The 18167-nt window shown below is 47.6% G+C and overlaps 1 protein-coding gene across 3 annotated transcripts in view; it reads right to left on the bottom strand.

Moving 5' to 3' along the window:
- Positions 1-13591, bottom strand: part of Tsc22d1 (TSC22 domain family member 1) — a 99728-nt gene extending 86137 nt beyond the window's left edge. Inside the window, exons 1-2 of one of the 3 annotated variants that reach the window (XM_075949975.1) lie at positions 13103-13591; positions 9828-12937 (exon numbers count right to left, since the gene is read on the bottom strand). In XM_075949975.1, coding sequence (XP_075806090.1) covers positions 9828-12733 — 2906 coding nt within the window. In that variant the 5' untranslated portion in view covers positions 12734-12937; positions 13103-13591. The remainder of the gene's footprint in view (positions 1-9827; positions 12938-13102) is intronic. The other 2 variants (XM_075949978.1, XM_075949977.1) reach the window with 2 other exon arrangements.
- Positions 13592-18167: the final 4576 nt, after the last annotated feature.

Here is an 18167-nt window from a genome sequence, read left to right as displayed (position 1 = left end):
AGAAACATGCAATCACATAAACATTTAAGGCAAAATGCTCACTTGGCATATTTTAAAAGCTATATTTATTAAGTAACCATCAGATACCATCTTTTAAAGTAAATTTTAAAATAGGACTATACTCAAAAGATAACGATGTGTAACTATCAAAAATACAACAAAATTATCCAGAGAGCACAGTTAAGAAAGCAAACAACACTTCCTTATGAAAAAAGTTAACTGGAATCTTCGTTTATTTAAAAGACTAAAGTGTGAGAGGGTATCTGAAAGATGTTCACTAGCCACCCTCGTCAACACAGCAAATCACAGAAGAAGAAAAACCTAAGGGCACCTCTATTACATCAAAATATCTTTATTAGTAACTCTCCTGTGATAACAGAAGGACTAAGGCCCAGCACCTCACAGTGTACTTTAACTCGAGGAAGGGGGACATTCTAGTTCCGGCCCCAGGCCACGGAAGTGTGATAGTTCATCTTCAGGTTTAGATGACCATGGAACACAGTCTTAAGGCATGAGAGGGTTCCTAGAATCAAGTGGGGACCTGAACTGAGAAGCCTCAGCCCTACTCACCAGCAACCCCTCAACTGTTTCTGTCAGTTTTTCTGCGGCAGTCAAGCCAAAGTCCAAACTCTGAAACCAGAATTTCCTATTTTGATCCCAAACCCCACCTAACAGGTAGGTGACCTTGAATAAAGAGCCCAGTCTCCGTCCTCAGTTTCCTCACTTGTAAATGAGGATAATGGTACTCAATCCAGAATGAGTTCTATGCTCAGAACCACTTGGAGCAGCTGTGCTGATTCTCAAGTACTCTACTCAGACACCGCCAAGGACATCACTGCGGTCTGACCGTGCTAGCGACACCCACCACACAGCAGAACTGTGATGTCTCATTTTAGACTGGACAAGTGAACCTGTCACTTCTTCATGAAGCGACCAGAGAAAAACTACCACCTACAAGACAGGAGCAAGCCTCAAGAGAGCGTAATCTAATTCAAAGTTAGATTTAGTCAAAAGCAAATTAAAAAGCATATGAAAAGTAACCTTATAACTATCAGCACTAAGATACAACATGATCTCATGGTGATTTTAATGGCAAATATCATTATAACTGTATGTGCACACTTTCAAAGCACTCCTAACTAGCCAATACTCTGTTAGTATGTATACACACAATAGGAAAGAAAACGACAAAAAGGGTAATTGAATAACCTGAACAAGATATAAGAGAATTAAGTCTTACCAACAATGAACAACTTGAATTTGTAAGTAACTCATCAAAGAATCCTCAGGAATGTAATCGGATATCAAGAATTCCCCAAACTAAGCAGTCAGATGTTACTGCAAAAACAATCTGAAAGCCTTGGGAAGAAAGCAAGTCATTGCTTCATCTATCTTAACCACATAATGCTATGAGTTCCTCTGCTCTGTGGCTCCATGGATGAGCAAAGCCATGCCATGCACCATGAGTCCTGTATGAAACCAGTGACAGTAAGTCTCCCCAGTCAACACAAAACAGCTCTCGGGCAGGCAACCACGTTGACCACAGTAGGTTCCCAGAGATGATGGTGACCACTCCGTTAAATGTTTCTTTCTGGTGGTGCTATTGTTAGTATTATTATCCCTGCTTTCCTATTTTGGATAACAGGCAGCTGATAATGACCACAACTAATACAGGTCACAGAAATTGTAAACAGTCAATAAACTGGTTAGCAGGAAAAAAAACCCCAACAGAATGAGTGGCGGTCTATAAGCTCAAAGCCTGTTTTGAACAGTTGAGGTTGAATCAAAAGATTTCCAAGATAATACCTAGGTATTTTAGAATTGCTTTTATGGAAAATACTATTCTGGTCAAAAGCAGGAAAAAAAAATACTGATCATTCCAATTAGGAAGTAAGATCTAAGAATTCTTAATGGCATAATCTTAAGTGAATACATAATAAAACAAAAGGCTTGTTTAGAGAACAGCCACCTCCCAAGCAGCCAAAAGTAAACCAAGTGTCAATCATATATCCATTAAGGGAGAAACTGATGTCATGATAACCTATAAAGAACTGAAATTCTATTTTCTAAAAGGATACATTTCACTTGTCAGATCTTATGTCACAATTAATAACAGATTTTCTTCATTGAACAAACTTTTACCATTTCTATAAACACTGAAATAGGTTTAGATACTTAGTAAATCCCAAATATTATTATGTTTTATCACATAATCACAAAACTAATAAACTGTAGCAAGCATTATAAACACAACAACAAGATGCTTTCAATCAGTTTTAGCAAACAACCTAAATTTAAACCGTTATGCCAGAGGCCTCTCAAAATGGGAGCACTTTAGCCAGGTGTAGTGGTACATACCTGTAATCCCAGGATTCGAGGGGCTGACGCAGGAGGACCGAAAATTCAAGGCCACGTTGGGCTATGTAGCTAGTTCAAGGTTGGCCTAGGCTACATAGCAAGACCATGTCTCAAAACAAGAAGAAAAAAAATTTGACAATTAAAGTTTAAGGAAGGGTTAGGGAGGTGACTGTGGGCATGTTTATGTTCAAGAACAAGGTGCAAATGCCCAGAGGTAGATGACAGGTGACAGTTTCTGGAAGGTCAATGTCATCAGGACTTCAGAAAGGAGGGGAGTGGGTGGAAGCCTGGGGACCTGGCTGGGTGGCAGAGTCCTTGACTGACATGCTTGAGGCTTTAGGCTCTCTGCCCAGCACTAAAAGAAGAGAGAATTTACTTTTCCCTTTTATCTGTTTCTTGTCTGCCAAGAACAGCAAGCCCTTGCCACATGCTCCCACCACCGAGCGCATGAGGCCAAACAACCAAGGACAGAACCTTCTGAAACCAGGAGCCAAAAGAAACCTTTCCTAGGGGAATGGGAGTCTGATAGGAGGCCAGGAATGAGCTGAGATGAAGGGATTGCCTTACAGCAAATGGCTTTAAGGGGATCTGGGCAGGTGAGTTACATAAAAGACTCCCACGTTAAGACTATCTATCACAGAGTACCAGGGAAAGTCAGGCCGTGTGCAGAAGACCCAGGGAGAAAGCTACCGCACACCACACTTTTTAAGTCAGGGCTGTTTTATCTTAGACTAGAATTGTGCCCGCAGAGAAAGGATGGGAGATAAAGAGGAACGCTACATTCAGGATGTAAAATTCGGTGAGGAAGAAGACATACGGAGAACGTGACTCTAGGTGTCAGAGGGCAATCTGAAGGCCTTGGTAGACAGAAAGCTGTAGCCGGCACAGCAGCTCAGGCCTGTGATGACAGCACTTGGGAGGCTGAGGCAGGACAACTGTCTCCCTCAAGCTTGAGGCCAAGAAGCCTGTGAGAACGAGAAATGCTAGGAAAGCTGCCGCTGACAGTCTGGCAGAGAACGATCTCAAAGTGACCAGCACAGAACGACAAGAAAAGTAGGAAACAAAACAAAACAGAAGAACAAAAAACAAAGGAGGGCGGCACAGATAGCCAGAGCGCTTGAGGAGGAAGCTCGGTCAGCCAGCGGAAGGAGTCTAAGACAGCTTTCTGGTCAAGCTGACTGGAAAGGAAGAAGTGTTGGCAAGAAAAGGCATTTCTGTACGTGAGATCATAAACCATTATTTTACAAGTGGGTAAAGAAGCTTTAGTTCTTTTTCCTTCTCCTGTACCTTCCTTTTAAAGAGACATTAAAAGATACGTTGAAGCCACGTGTGGTAGGCCTAACCAGGAATCCCAGCATTTGGAAGGCTGAGGCAGGAGAATTGCCACAGGCTAGTCTCTGCTACACAAAACAGCAAGCAGTATTCTACTAGGCTGTCCAGTCTTGACAGTGACTAATAAACCCAGCACAGGACTCTGAAGGAAGCTCCAAGACCAGGTCTTTTCAGTTTCATGTTTTAAAGTTAAGTTTCTAAACAAGAAATCACATCTACTCTTTTGCTATCAAAATAAAATTTTAAGGCCCTATCTCGTATAAATGAAAGGAAAGGTATAAAGACGTAAGCCAGGAAGACAACAGTAGCACAAATCTGGAAGCTAGAGAGCAGATGTTGAGTGACAAATGACTTGGCAAACAGCAGAGAAAGCCAAGAGCAAGCCCAATTTAAACTTCGCAAGGCCCCAAAGGCCCAGGACTGAAGAAGACAGGCTTCACCAGTTCTCCAGGCCTGCTCCTCACCCAAGACCAGCCAGCCCAAACCTGCAGTCTGAGGAGGGCAAGAGGGAGAACAGAAACACAGCTGAAGGAAGACAAGCTCCGGGAAGCCCAAGACTTGCAAGACTTCTCATTCCTCACTTCCCTCTCCCTTCCTGGAGCCCTTGCTGACAAGCCTTTCTGTCTAATCACAGAAGACCCTCCTGACAGGGAGCTAACTCAACTAAAGGGCAATACAAAGACAACCAGCCCAGTCAGGTTACCATTCAGGGAGACCAATGGCTAAGAAACTTGACTGAGAATCTGTAACCAGTATTTCCACCCCTTACTCTACCATACAGCTGCCAACTATGTAAAGGAATAGAACGTGAAAGAGAAAGGATCAAGGCAAGAAAGGAAGCAGGATCTAGAGAAAACAGAGTGCACAGAAAGAAAACTGCTCAAGCTACCCATGAAAAACATACTATTAGGGCTGGAGGATGGCAAGTTCAAGGCCAGCCTGGACTACAGAGAGCATAAGACAACCAAGTCTAATGTGCTCGCAGCGCTAAGAGAAAGCACCACTATTCCACTATTGCTAAACTAGGGCAATACACAGCTAACAAGAACGAAAGACCAGAAAAAAAAAAAAAGCTCTTGGAAATTACAAGAAAAAATCAATAGAAACAGAGCAAAGAAAAAGAGATGAAAACGAAGGAAGTCAGAAGATCAGCCAAGGAGGCCCGTGATGCAGGTAAGTTTGAGGAGGAGCTCTTTGGCAGAGTGTTTGCCAAGGCTATATGAGACCTGGGTTCAGTCTCAGCATCACAAACTTTCCAGGCAGAAACAACACCCATCAAAAGCTTGAGTAAAAGCAGGTTCCACCCCCCTATCCTCCCCCAACCACACGCATGCGTGCAATCCGTGTAAAATTTAAAACAATGGAAGCAACTTAAAAGCTTTCATAGATTTTAAAAATGAGAGAGAAAGCAAGCAAACACAAATCGGCTTGAGAAACCAATGTGGCTACAGAATCCTCAAAAGCAATATAGAAGCTACCAAGTGGTGGCAGAGTTGCAAGAGAACGATTTTTACAGCCTGGTAGCCTTTACCTAAACAAAGAATCAACTGAGTGCAAGGTAAGCTGACACCACTTAAAAATAGCAAGTAAATCAAGAATGAAGTCAACACTGGCAGTGGAAAACGAAGACGGACCACTGGGGAAAATTAAAAAGGGGATCCTAGAGTAACAAATGAGTGGAAGACCAGGCCACGGTCCAGAAGAGAGGCCGGGGTGATACTAGGCTTCCTCGAAAATTAATCTTAGTAACTAATTAATACCCTGAGGTTGATGAAGAGGCGGATGATCCAGAACATTAGTGATAACGAAGAGGAACCTAAATACAGGGCGTGATGGGAACGAAGCCCAACGTTCTAAGCGGCTCTCTAGTCCCCAGGGACTGCACAGAACCTCGAAATCACCAGAGTTGAGGAAGGACTCTATCAAGGTGGGGACGGGACCGGACCGGGACAGTTAACCTGGAGAAAAGACACTGAGCTGATAAAGGAATTCAGGGGAGGAGGGGGGCTGACCCACCCCTTTCAATATACTAAATAGCCAGGGACAAGGAGAGGAGCAAGGCAGCCACAGGACACGGTACTGTGGGTGGACAGAAGGCATACTCTTACAAGACTTATGAATATTCAAGAGTGATATAACTACTGGAAGAAAGGAATATCGGAACAAGGGCAACCAGCAGGGCAGATCCATTTCATCCAAGGAATTTAAAAACACAAGCAAAAACCAAGGGAGGACTGTTTTATTATTATAAACTCTTAGGAGCACAGTGAGTTAAGTTCTGAGAGTTTCCTAAGTTTATTTAATTCACGTAACAATTCTGTGAAAAACGCTATTGCCTTCACTGTTTTCAGATGAGGAAACTGAGGCAAAAGCAAATTAAAAAGCCCAAAGTCCCATGAAAGGAGCTGAGGACAGAGAAAAGAAAAGCTGAGAGTTGCTCCTGTTGCCTGTCCAGTAGAAAGACTGGCTTGTCAAAGAGGAATCATCTACAAGAGATTAGAGGGATTCTAGAAAGAAAACCTGGGAAGGAAGAAGGCAGCAAGTACAGACTTTGATTCTTTAAATTGTGCAGGTAAAAAAATAAATATTTCAAGTCGGGTGTGATGGCGCACACCTCTAGCCCCAGCACTCGGAAGGCAGAAGCAGACTAAGGTCTCTGAGTTCAAGGCCAGCCAGGGCTAGAGAGAGAGACCTGTCTCAAAACAAAAACCTTTTAAAAGACATTTGCATTTAAAAGTATTTTGCATTATTTTAACCCATGCATCCTACCATTCTCAGTAGATAAGTAAGACAAGTATTGTTCCTTCTTTTGCAAAACACTCAATTCCAGGCTGGAGATGACTTGCTATGTGTATTATACATAGCACGTGAATCGGAGTCTGGACCCCAGAACCCACATAAAAACCTGATGCAGAGGCACAGAAGCGGAGACAGGTGCATCCCTGAAGCTCACTGGCTATCCAGTCCAGCCAATAGAGTGAGCTCCAATTCAGTGAGATCCTGTCTCAAAAAATAAGGTGGGCACAACTGAGGAAGACACCTGAAACTGATCTCTGATGTCCATATTCACATGCACACATGCAACACACAAAAATAAACATGAAAGCAAAAACATATGATACTTGAGAACTTACTGCAAAGCAGACACTCTTTAGAAGGTTAATGCCATGTCACCTTAAGGAGCAGGAAGCTAACCAAGTCATATTGCTATTTCCATTTGTTAGAGAAATTTTAGCACCTGCATTTCTGTGCGCTTAAGATGACAGAATGAACTGTGTCATGATAGGAAAACAGAAAAGGATCTGCTCACAAAGTTTGTTAAAAAATATATTTAGTTCCTCCCCTTGTGGGAAAGACTGGTAAACATAATTATCACCAAATATACAGTACTTAAATAGAGGGACAGTAAGACGTGCTAAGGAAACACCCCCTGGGGAAGAAAAATCTTTCAGAGGGAACATCTGAGCTTTGCCTAAAAACAAGAGAATAGAAATTCACATAATACTTTGATAACAAGCACAAAACATTATAATAAAGTAACTGTATGTCCCCATTCCTGTAAAGGTTAAGTTCACATTAAAGGCCAAGACATTGAGATCTTTATAATAAAAATGATCTATAAAAAAGGAAGTCATATAATCTTAATACCTCGGTCCTTATTTTTATGTTTATTTATATGTAATGTTTATCGTCTCTCTGCTTTACAGACGACAAGAGGGCAAGAGAAAGCACTCTCCCCGAGTACTAAGCAGGCATTTAGATCTAAAGAGCGACAGTACATCGCAATATATATGCAAGGGTGATCTCTCTTCTGCCACCAAAAATGTTATGCTAACGTACTTCCTGGGTCATAAACTTAAATGAGGGCACAACCCTTTCTTCCAGAGGAGATGGATGGTGAAAAGCCTGGAAGATGCAAGGACACAGAGGCTGGCATGAAGAAAGGTAAACGTGATATTTATTCCCTTTTTTCTCTTGTAGGTATCCCAATTATCTCCCAGAGGCAAATTTCAACATTTTTTTCTAAACCAAACTACATTGAGATAAAAAAAAACAACTCAAAAACCCTGCAATAAAACACAATTAAAACAGACCTCACTGATTGGTCTTGCATGTGCTTTAGTAGCAGACTCAGACCTCAGTGAAACTGAAGGAGACCTGGAAAAAAGTGTGTCCGGTTTTGATGACTCAACAGTGACGTCAATTAACACAAGTTTGTGGGATAAAATTCAAATGCCATCTGAAGATAACTTATGATAATAATGGAGAGAAATATTTTATATTCATTCTTGTGCTTTCCCAGAACATAACTCTCCATCACAGGAGCCTGGTCTACCTTTATCTCAGTTAGTCTGTCTACAAGGAAAATGGCTCTGCAGCATCGCCACCTGCGATGACTGAGCTAGTGTGCAGGCGGCACCCTGACTTAACTGTGTGACAGCCAGCCTTTCAAAGGCCTGCCACCCTCCCCACTGAGAGGAGGAAAACAAAGAAAGTCCTCCCAGGAGCCCACAAACAGTAATTAAGAAAACCTTCACGGGTTGGTAATCAGTGTGCGGTTTTCATTTCTGGCACCTGTCTTTCACTGTTCTTAAGTCAGCATCTACACTGTACATTATTTTAACAGAACTTCACTCCGTTCCTACCCTTTTGACTTAGGAAACAAAAATCAGGGTAAATAATTCCTTAAATTGAAAGTACGGGTGAGGATCGGAATGATAAAGACAAAATTAAAGGCTGAACAATAATTATAATTGGACTATTACAGAAAACTACCTCTTAGAAATCCATCTTGTGAGGTAGTTTTGTACAATGATTAAGAACTACTGTTAGTAACAAAATTTAAATATATGACTATCAGAAAAACAAAAACCCTGAAAAAGTATTTTCACATGTTTCAATATCACAACCTTTTATCTTTTAAACTCACGGGGAAAAAAAAATCATGAAAATTTCACTGACACAATTGGCCTTGTTTTCTTTTTATAAAATTCTTTTGCAATATTCTCAGTTTTTTCAAAATGAACCCACAAATACACATATAAACACTTCAATTGGAATAATGAAAATGTCAAATCTCCAAAAGATACTAAAATACTTAAGTATCTTAATGCTTTTTCAAAACTCCAGTGAAAAAGAAGTCTTTTTACAACTCCTATACTTCTGATCGCTGTAAATACTGGCAAACTTGCAAAAAGAACATTCCTCTAAATAACAAAACAAACCCTTAATCTTAAAGCAATGTAGAAACAGTTTTTCTAGCCAGACTCATTCACTAGGTGTGATCAGCATATTATCGCCAATATAAATGGAAAAGAAAATGCTGGCTTAGTACTGACTAACTTTTAGACTTTCTGTATTTTGGCGAGAATACAAACAGGTGGGACAGATTAGCCTGTTAAAATCAGCCCTTTAAGACTGATTTCACTCCTTAAAATGGCTACCACCTTCGTCTCCCTAGCAAAAGAAAAACTCTACAGCATTCCTCACTACCAAGCATAAATCCAGGTATCTTGCCCTTGAAATACATGCTGTTGAACTTGGATTGTTCTTTTGTTCAAATAAAGTAACCGTTACATTAAGTCTATAAGAGTTGGTTACTAACAGCATGAGGGCAACCTATATCACCCAGATTAGGTCATCTTTCCCACAGTGCCTTGGGAGGACAAGCAGGTAACAGGATCTTTAACAGCCTAAGATCAAACATCCCAGAACAGAAAAGGGCTGTAGGGCAGGAACAAACGTGGGAACCACAACACCCGGCAAAAAAAATGATCATAAAGATTTTAGGAGCTCAAGAGAAGTGCTTAACACTTTCGTGGAGTAACAAAATGTAGGCTGCTTTTCATAAATTATCTTTTCAAAAGCATTTTATGAACAATAAAATCTACCTGACAGCCAAACCTATCTGTAACATACACACTGTAGCTGTTGTGAACACTATTTTCATAATCTACTCTACTCCCCACCTTCTCTGAAGCCGTTCCTTAACACTGACTCTAGAGAACTTACCATGCATATGCACTTTTTGCCATACAAATGCAAAGGTCTGATGCTTTAGACTAACGGTACCCGCACACTGCCGCTAGAGAGATTGACTCTGAACTGCTCAGTTCTACAGCAACCCGTGATCTTACCTCTCGTCTTCGCCATCCACCAGGGGTGTTGTCAGCGGTAGCACCTTCAACGGGAAGAGAGAAGCAGAGGCTGCTAGGCTGCTGCTACTCCCATCTGAAACTGCTGACATTCCCCCACTGTCACCACTGAGAGTCTGAGGTAAGCCGACTACGGAGGGCTCCGCTGGGCGCCTGGCATCTTCCATTTGGCTTCCAATGGCCTGAGCTAATGATTGTGTAGAGAACTGTGTAGAACTGAGTGGTATCTGCTGTGCCAGAGGCAAATTTATGTTAGTGGCTATCAAGGGGGATTGACTAACACTTTGAACCAAATTGCCATTTTGGGTAGCCGGGGGTTGTGCTATATTCTGTGGTGGAACTAAGTTTGTCGGGGCGGAAGGCATTCCAGAAGGAGCAGCTGAACTAACCTGACTTGGAACACAAATACTACTAGCGGAGGGCAAAGAGCTACCTGCGGGCATCTGCTGGGTAACAACTCCTGGGGCCACAGTTTCTACTCCCTGTGGCTGGGGAGGCACAGTTAACAAGGTACTCTGGGGTGCGATAACCAGTTGTGGAGGAAGGCCTGAAGCACTAGTTTGAACTCCCTGATGAATGATCCCAGTCGGAGCAGGTAGGACTACTTGTGAAGATGGAGGAGCACCTTGCTGGATAACTGAAGGTGTAACTTGGGTGGATGGCTGCTGTGCTGCAGTGGGCATGTTGGCCTGGTGACCAAGATTTGCAATTTGACTGCCAGCTGGGACAGCAGACACTGCTGTTGGAGCCTGGCCAATGGGCTGCCCAGATGCCCCTGCAGGTTGTGCTTGTACTGCTGTGGGCTGCACTGGCAGCTGGATCCCCTGTGGCTGGGCCACAGGAATCACGGATGGTCCTGCTCCCGATCCTGCGGAACTGGCCTGTCCAGAGGGCATCGCTGCTTGAAGAATTGGCTGCTGCTGTACGTATTCTGACGAAGGGTTTTGAGTCATCGACTGGCCGTGGCCTGGAGCTAGCTGTGTAGAAACCATTGGTTGCTGTTGCCCATACGGTAACTGTTGGGGTGGCGGCCCTGGAAGAGGAGTTTGCACTGGAGGAGCTGTCTGTGTGTACGGCAGCTGAGGTTGAACCAAGCTGGAAATGGAGGGCTGCTGACCTCCAGCTGCTGGTACACCGACCACGTTCACAGACGAAGGCTGGATACCGGCTGCGCTCCTAGCGGCTTGCAGAGGTACAGGCTGAAGACCCGGCTTCTGCTGAAAGCTCAATTCTTGAGGCTGTAATTGAACTTGTGACATCTGTGGCTGAGAAATACTCTGCGGTATACTAGCTGCTGCAATACTCTGTGGCCCGGGGCTACTGAAATCCATCTGCTGGAGGGCCACACCTGGAAGAACTGGCTGTGGCGGTGGTGGCGCCTGCGGCTGCTGCGCCACCACAGCAGGGGCCCCCATCTCGCCGCTTCCCACACTGTCCGTGTAGTGGCTCAGTGTGCTGACGCTACTGCTCACAGAACTCCCACTAGTGCTCTCCCTCTCCGAAGACACTTCCGTGGGGGTTTGCTTCACGGTCTCCACCACCTTGTTTATGGCCACGCCTTCTGCGGCCGGCAGGGCATTCTCTTTTTCATAGAACTCGGTGCAAGTCCATCTACCTTTTTTAAAGGGTTCAGAAGTAGAGTCTAACTTCACAACTCTGAACCTTGACGTGTTAACTGTTGGTTGCTGCTGCTGACTTGAAACCACTCCCACAGTGATACCTGCAGCTGCATTAAGGACACTGTTAGCAACAGGAGAGGAAGAGACAGTACCATTGCCCATGCCACTCAGGGCACTCACATTAACACCACTGCTAACTCCAGGCCCTACACTACTAGCAGCACTAGGAATATTGCTTGTACTTATATTAGCATTACCATGCACGCCGCTTGTCACCTGAGGACTGAAACTACCCGCAGCAGCAGCAGCAGCAGCAACACTAACATTATTCGTCGCATTCGTGCCAGGCACAGAATTTATACCTATGCTGCCTGCAGTACTTGGAGCACGGAGGTTCGGCATCCCGGACGCAGGTAAGCCGCTGGATGATACAGCAGAAGCAGGGGCAACCGGCACAGCGCCATCAGAACTTCCAGTTGTAGAGAGTTTTCGGGACACTGGGCTCGAGGGTGGCCCTCCAGGAATGGACGGAGTGGCCACAGCAGCATGGGACGAATGGTGGTGTCCATGGTGAAGGTGGTGCCCGTGATGAAGGTGATGGTGGTGATGGAGGTGGTGGGGATGAGCGTTCCCATTGATCACAACGTTTTGTGGTGGGAGGTGAGGCAAATGAGGCTGAGGAAGGTGTGGCTGGTTAGGAGAGACTGCCCCAGGTGTTTCGGCTTCCTGGAAGTTATTCAGAGTCTCTTCCGAGGAGCTGCGTTCAGGCTCGCCCAAGTCAGTGGCCCTGGAAAGAGACACGTCAAGGATCTCGGAAGAAGACAGGTCCTCCGTGTGAGACTCGTCCAGATCGTCGTAGCTCTCGGTGTCCTCCGCTATGCTGTTGTTCGAGCTGATGCTGGCAGAGATCTGAGCCGGAGTAACGCTAGTTATCTGGAAGCCACTTTTCTTTTTCATCTGAGTTCCGCCCGGCGCAAGAGGCTGTGCCTGCAGCGGAGCCTGTGAGAGGAGGTTCAGGCTTTGTGGAGGCGGAGGCTGAGGTCCCTGCGTGGAAGATGCAGCAGGAGGCGGCGGCTGGAGCAGCGAAGGAGGAGGAAAATCCTCAGAAGATGGAGCAGCACCACTGACGACGGTACCTGCTGCACTGAGTGCAGAGGCGCCGCCGCCACTGCTGCCCCTTCGAGGGAACATCGCCGGGTGCGCCATCTTCCTAGTACTAATGTCTGCGGCGGCGGCGGCCGCGGCGGTGGACTCCGGCGGCTGGTGCATTGTGCTGGGTACCGGGAGGCGGAGGAGGCGAGTGCAATTTCCTTCTGCACCGTAATCTTTGTATGGAGAAGCCGGAGAGGAGAACAGGACCTGAAGCTCCGCCCGACGCGATTCCTCCTCCTCCTCCTCGGCCGAAGGCGCCGGCTGCTCCTGCCTTCGAGGGCTAGCTTCGGGAAGGGAGGATGAACCGGGTGAACCAGGTGGCTGGAGAACCGAAGGGGGACCCCTTCAGTCCTTCGCCATTCACTTTCCCCTCCAGTCACACACCCCCCTTTATATTCCGCTTCACGTGGGGTGCGGGGCGGGAGGAGGGAGGGAGGGGAACCCAGGAGGGGGCGGGGGAGGCGAGGAGAAGCGAGAAATGCCCACCTTCTTTGGCCAACTCCGGAGCCAGCTCAGCCCCCTCCTCCCGCGGCGGCGGCCACTGCAAAGCCTCGCCGCTCGCCCTGCACCGAGGCAGCGCGGAGCGAGCGGTCGGCCGGCCCTAGCCACCCCCGGCGCCGCGGCCGCCGGCGAGCCCCGAGCTCAGCGTCGCTCCAACCTCCCCTGCCGGCGCGGCCGGCCCCACTCGGGCCTCCCCCCGCGGCCCGCGGCCCCTCTCAAACCCCCTGGGCTCGCGACGGCTGCTCCGGGAGCAAAGACTGGCCGCGGCTGGGACCCGGGCGGCGCGGCTGCGAGCGGGGAGGAGGAGGCGGCGACGGCGGCGGCGGGGCGCCCGGTACGGTGAACCCAGCAACGAGGCGCGGGCGGGCGCGCAGAGACGCCGGGTCCTCGCGGAGCGCGGCCGGGGCGCGGCGGCGGCGGTGGTGGTGGCAGCGGCGGCGGCGGCAGCGGGAGCCCAGGGACCGCTCCATCACTGGCAGCCATGGAGCCCGAGCATTTTCCTCCCTCGGGGCAGGCGCTCGGTTAGGCACACGTCCTCGGGGAGGAAGAGGGCGCCGGCGCCCGGGCCGCTCCGGCGGGCGACGGGGACGTGCGCGGGAGCCGAGGGGCGAGCTCGCGTCCTCTTCTCAGCCCGCCGGCTGCCTCGGCACAGCGCCGCTCCCGCGGCCGGGAGGGAGGAAGGGAGGGAGGGGGCCGCGGGCGGCGGCGGCGGCGGTGGTGGTGGCAGCTCCTTTCGCGGTGGCGGCGGCGGCCAGACGGGGCTGGTGCAGCGACTGCAGCCGACGCCGTTCAAAGAAATGGGAGGTGGGGTTGGTCGGTGGCGGCGCGGGGCGGGGGAGTGGGAGGGCGTCGGGCGAGGAGGGGGCTGTGGTGGTTGTTACTAGTGCTCTTCCCGAGCTGCTCAGTATCCCCCGTCTCTCGCGGCACCAAGAGAGGAGGGACCAGCGCCCCAACGCAAAAGGAGGAGGGTCGAGCGAGCGCCGACCGAGAAGGAGGAGGAGAAGGCGGCGGGGGGGAGGGGTCGCGGAGGAGAGGAGGGAAGATGGCGTCTGCGCCTGCGCGCCGGCGCTGCAGACATAAAGCCGGGTCTGACTAGGGAGAGGCGGCCTGTCTTCGGGCCCCGCCGAGCTCCCGACTGGGGCTACGACGGAAATTGCCGAAGGCCGGCGGAGCCGCCGACGCCTGAGGGCGGTGGGGGTGGGGCACGCGGGCGCGCGCGCGCGAGCGAATCCGGGTCGCGTGGAGAGTCCGGGGTGGGGCGCGGGGGGCCACGCGGCGCGCGCGCGCGGGTTAGGCGTGTCCGCTCCCGGCTCCCACGCGACCCGAGCGAGTGAGCAAGGGAACGAGCGAGCGAGGCGGGTGAGGAGTGCTAGGTCTCGGGCGTGCGCGCCCCGGGGCGGTATCCCCCGGCCTGCAGAATGGCTAATGAGGCTTTTCTCCTCAGCAACAGCATCACGAGTTGCAGCTCCCAGGAGCCCTCCGCTGCTGCCACATGAGTCAGGCTTTCTTCCCCGGCGTGTGGCAGATCCTCCTCCTCCTCCATCTCCTCTTCCCTGCCGCACCTGGGCTCCCCCCTCAACCCGCACCGCCCTCGCCTCTTCCGGGGATGCCCGGGCTGCGGATCCCCCAGGACTGACTCCCCCAGCCCACCCCAAGCCAGTGGTACCTTTTGTGCAGAGCGGTGGTGGCTACCGCAGGGACCCTCGCCCTTCGACGGACTGGAGGGGCGAGGCTGCTAGCTGAGGTTGCGGTTCTTGAACGGGATCCGCCCGAGCCCCTTCGGGGGAAGGCTCGCTCCTGAGGGAGTGGTCCTTTCTGTCCCTCGGTACCTGGAGGGAAGAAGCCACCCTGCTGGGCCAGCCAGCTAACCAACAGGTGGGGCTTCCCTCCAGCCATTCATTGTCTTTTTGTGTCCACACCGTGGCCCTCTGGGGTAAAGGCGAGGTCTTGCTGGAATTTAGTGAAGAATGCCTTTTAGGATTAGAAAAGGGAAAGGGCCAGCTGAAATTCCCTCTTTAAAATAAAACAAAAACAAACAAACAAACAAAAAAACCCCACTAAACTAAAACTACGTTTCCTGAATGTAAAGTAGTTAGGTTTAGGTGTGCTTGGAGGTAGTCTTCTGTTAAGTATTACATGGTAAACCTCTCTAAACATGGCTTTGCTTCTAACCTAGAATTTTTTTTTAAGCAAGTAAATGTGAAAAGAGTCGTTTGAGAACCGGTTTATTTCTGTTCTAACTTAGGTGGGGGATACAGATTGTTTGCAAGATAGACCCCCCAGTCAGGAAATTACCCATCTAATATTGGGAGGTTAACACCAAAAAAAAAAAACTGTTACCTTCGGTTTTCTTTTAGCTTGGCACCCCTCAGTCTATACATGAAAATCCTGACTGTCACCTAAGATTCACGTTGTTACTACTTTTTTCTTTCTAAGTGAGACTGGGTCTCCTGAAGCCGAAGGTGACCTTAAACCCCTTGTATCCCTGCCACGGTTTCCTAAGTGCTGTAATTACAAGCCCTCACCAGCGTGCCTACTTGCTAATGTAAAGGGCTCTGGGCTAAGTACAAAGTATGTGCTCACAAATTCTGAAAGTAATAGACCCTGATAGGTAATTCGGGGATGGGGGGAAGAGACTGGGTTTGTCTTCTAATTAGTATGTGAGTACCTGTATTTTCAGACAGCTGAGGCCATCGGAGTATTTTACAAAAATAATCATTGCACTGAGTGTGGCGAGATAACTCTTGTAACGCCAGTGCTGAGGAGGTAGTGGCAGGAGGGTCTTGAGTCCCAGGGCAGCCTGAGCTACATAGGGAGATTGAGTCTGTAAACAAAGAAAATCTTTTGAAGCGCCCTATTTGGATGTCACCTGTGTTCGTGGACATAACCCCCAGCGGCTTTTGGTGCAAGTGACTCACCAGTTTCTGAAGTACATACTGGGCATGCTTTCTCAGCAATTTTTTTTAATAGAAAATAGAAGCTGTCCTAATGGCTTGAAACTGCAAGAGGACGCAGACTGACAGAAAGCTGTTTCTTTGGACGGTAGTGAGGAAGAAAATGTCCCTGGTATCTCAAAACGTTGCCTCAAGCCAAAGCTTTAAATGGCAAAGGGCAGTTTGTCACCCCTTGGCTTTTGTAACGCCTACTGTTATTTTGATAATAGCGCTAAAACGTAAAATAAAGTCATGAACGTTCTATGCAAAGTTGGCAAAATGGAAACCTTGTAGAAAGGGCCCTATCAGAAGCAGAACTCATTCTGATCATCCAGCAGTGGGCTGGGTTGTGATCGGCTTGGGAAGAGGAATTCCTTTCAGAAGAAATGTTTAAAAAGAAAATTAAAGGGCTGGAGAGATGGCTCAGTGGTTAAGAACATTGCCTGCTCTTCTAAAGGTCCTGAGTTCAATTGCCAGCAACCACATGGTGGCTCACAACCATCTGTAATGAGGTCTGGTGCCCTCTTCTGGCCTGCAGGTGTACACACAGACAGAACATTGTATACATAATAAATAAATAAATATTTTAAAAAAGAAAATTAAAGACGTTTATGCTGTGGGATAATGGTATCGTACATGGTAAAAATTTGTCACTCATATGGATTTAATAAAATGTTGATTGGCCAGTAGCCAGGCAGGAAATATAGGTGGGGGTGGGGGGGCGAGACTAGGAGAATTCTGGGAAGAGGAAAGGCAGAGATGCCAATCATCCAAAAGCAGAGGAAGCAAGATGAGAATGCCACATGGCTAAACATAGATAAGAATTATGGGTTGATGTAAGTTGTTAGAGGTAGTTAGTAATAAGCCTAAACAATAGGTCAAACAGTTTATAATTAATATAAGCTTCTGTGTGTTTATTTGGGACTGAATGGCTGTGGGACCTGGTGGGACAGAAACTTCTGTCTGCATGTTTAACTGGGTGTGGTGGCACATGCCTTTAATCCCAGCACTCAAGAGGCAGAGGCAGGCGGATCTCTGAGTTTAAGGTCAGTCTAGTCTACATAAGGAGTTCCAGGCCAGCCAGGGCTACATAGTAAGACCTTGTTATTCCTATGTCAGTTACACACCTATTAAATAACATGGAAAAAAAAGAAACACTATGTTAAGTCCAGAGCTGAGATGGTATCCCATGCATATAATCCCAGTACTAAGGAGACCAACGCAGGAGTGCCCAAGTTTATGAACAACCTGGACTACATAGTGAAATCCAGGCCAACCTGGACTGTTGAGTGAGACCTTCCCCCACCACCACCAAAAAATGACAATTTTTTTTAAGGCTTTAATCCTGGCATAGGGATGTAGCTCCTTGGTAGAGCACTTCTGTACTGTACAGAAAGCTCTGGATGCAATCCCTAAAACCACAGATATAAAGATTAAAAACAAGTGCTTACTCCAATAGCCCTCCAGGTCTCACCAATAATAATAGCTCATGCTTATGGCTCACTATAACCACACCATTGTTCTCTGTGTTAAGAGTTTTAGCTCACTTAACCCCCACAGTAGTATAAAATAGGAGCTGTAATTGTCCCCATCTGACAAATGAGGAAAGTGAGTTCGGAGAAGTTGTGGTCTTCTAGCTTGGCTAGTCGCCAGGCCAAGATGAAAACCCCAGGAGTCCACCGCCCTGGCATAACCTACCACCAACACGTAATTCAGGATCCTGTCAACTCGCTAGAGACCCGTGTATGAATTTTTCTAACCAGACATCTCCAAAGAATCTCCAAGCACTGTTTTCTCCTTGTGCAGAGGCATTCCAGGAAAGGATGCCTCTCCTGTAGGGACCTACCGTGGCCACATAGGAATTGGGCATAAATGAGCAGAACAATAATTTGATTAAGTTGAATGATTATTTTCTGATCAAAGCAGGTGTCAAATGCATGGAAGAAAGATGTTGCTCATAAGTGAAATATTTTCTGTATAGGACAAGATAAATGCCTTTTTATTTGAGCACTTAGCATTCTGATTCTCATAAGAGCCTATAGAAGAGATGTAATCGTGTCGTCCTTACATGTTCTTTCAAAGGATCCATTTAAGCCGGGCGGCGGTGGCGCACGCCT

This window comes from Microtus pennsylvanicus, chromosome 15 (genome assembly GCF_037038515.1).
Source record: "Microtus pennsylvanicus isolate mMicPen1 chromosome 15, mMicPen1.hap1, whole genome shotgun sequence".
Taxonomy (NCBI): Eukaryota; Metazoa; Chordata; class Mammalia; order Rodentia; family Cricetidae; genus Microtus; species Microtus pennsylvanicus.
This window is presented reverse-complemented; position numbering and strand designations above follow the sequence as displayed.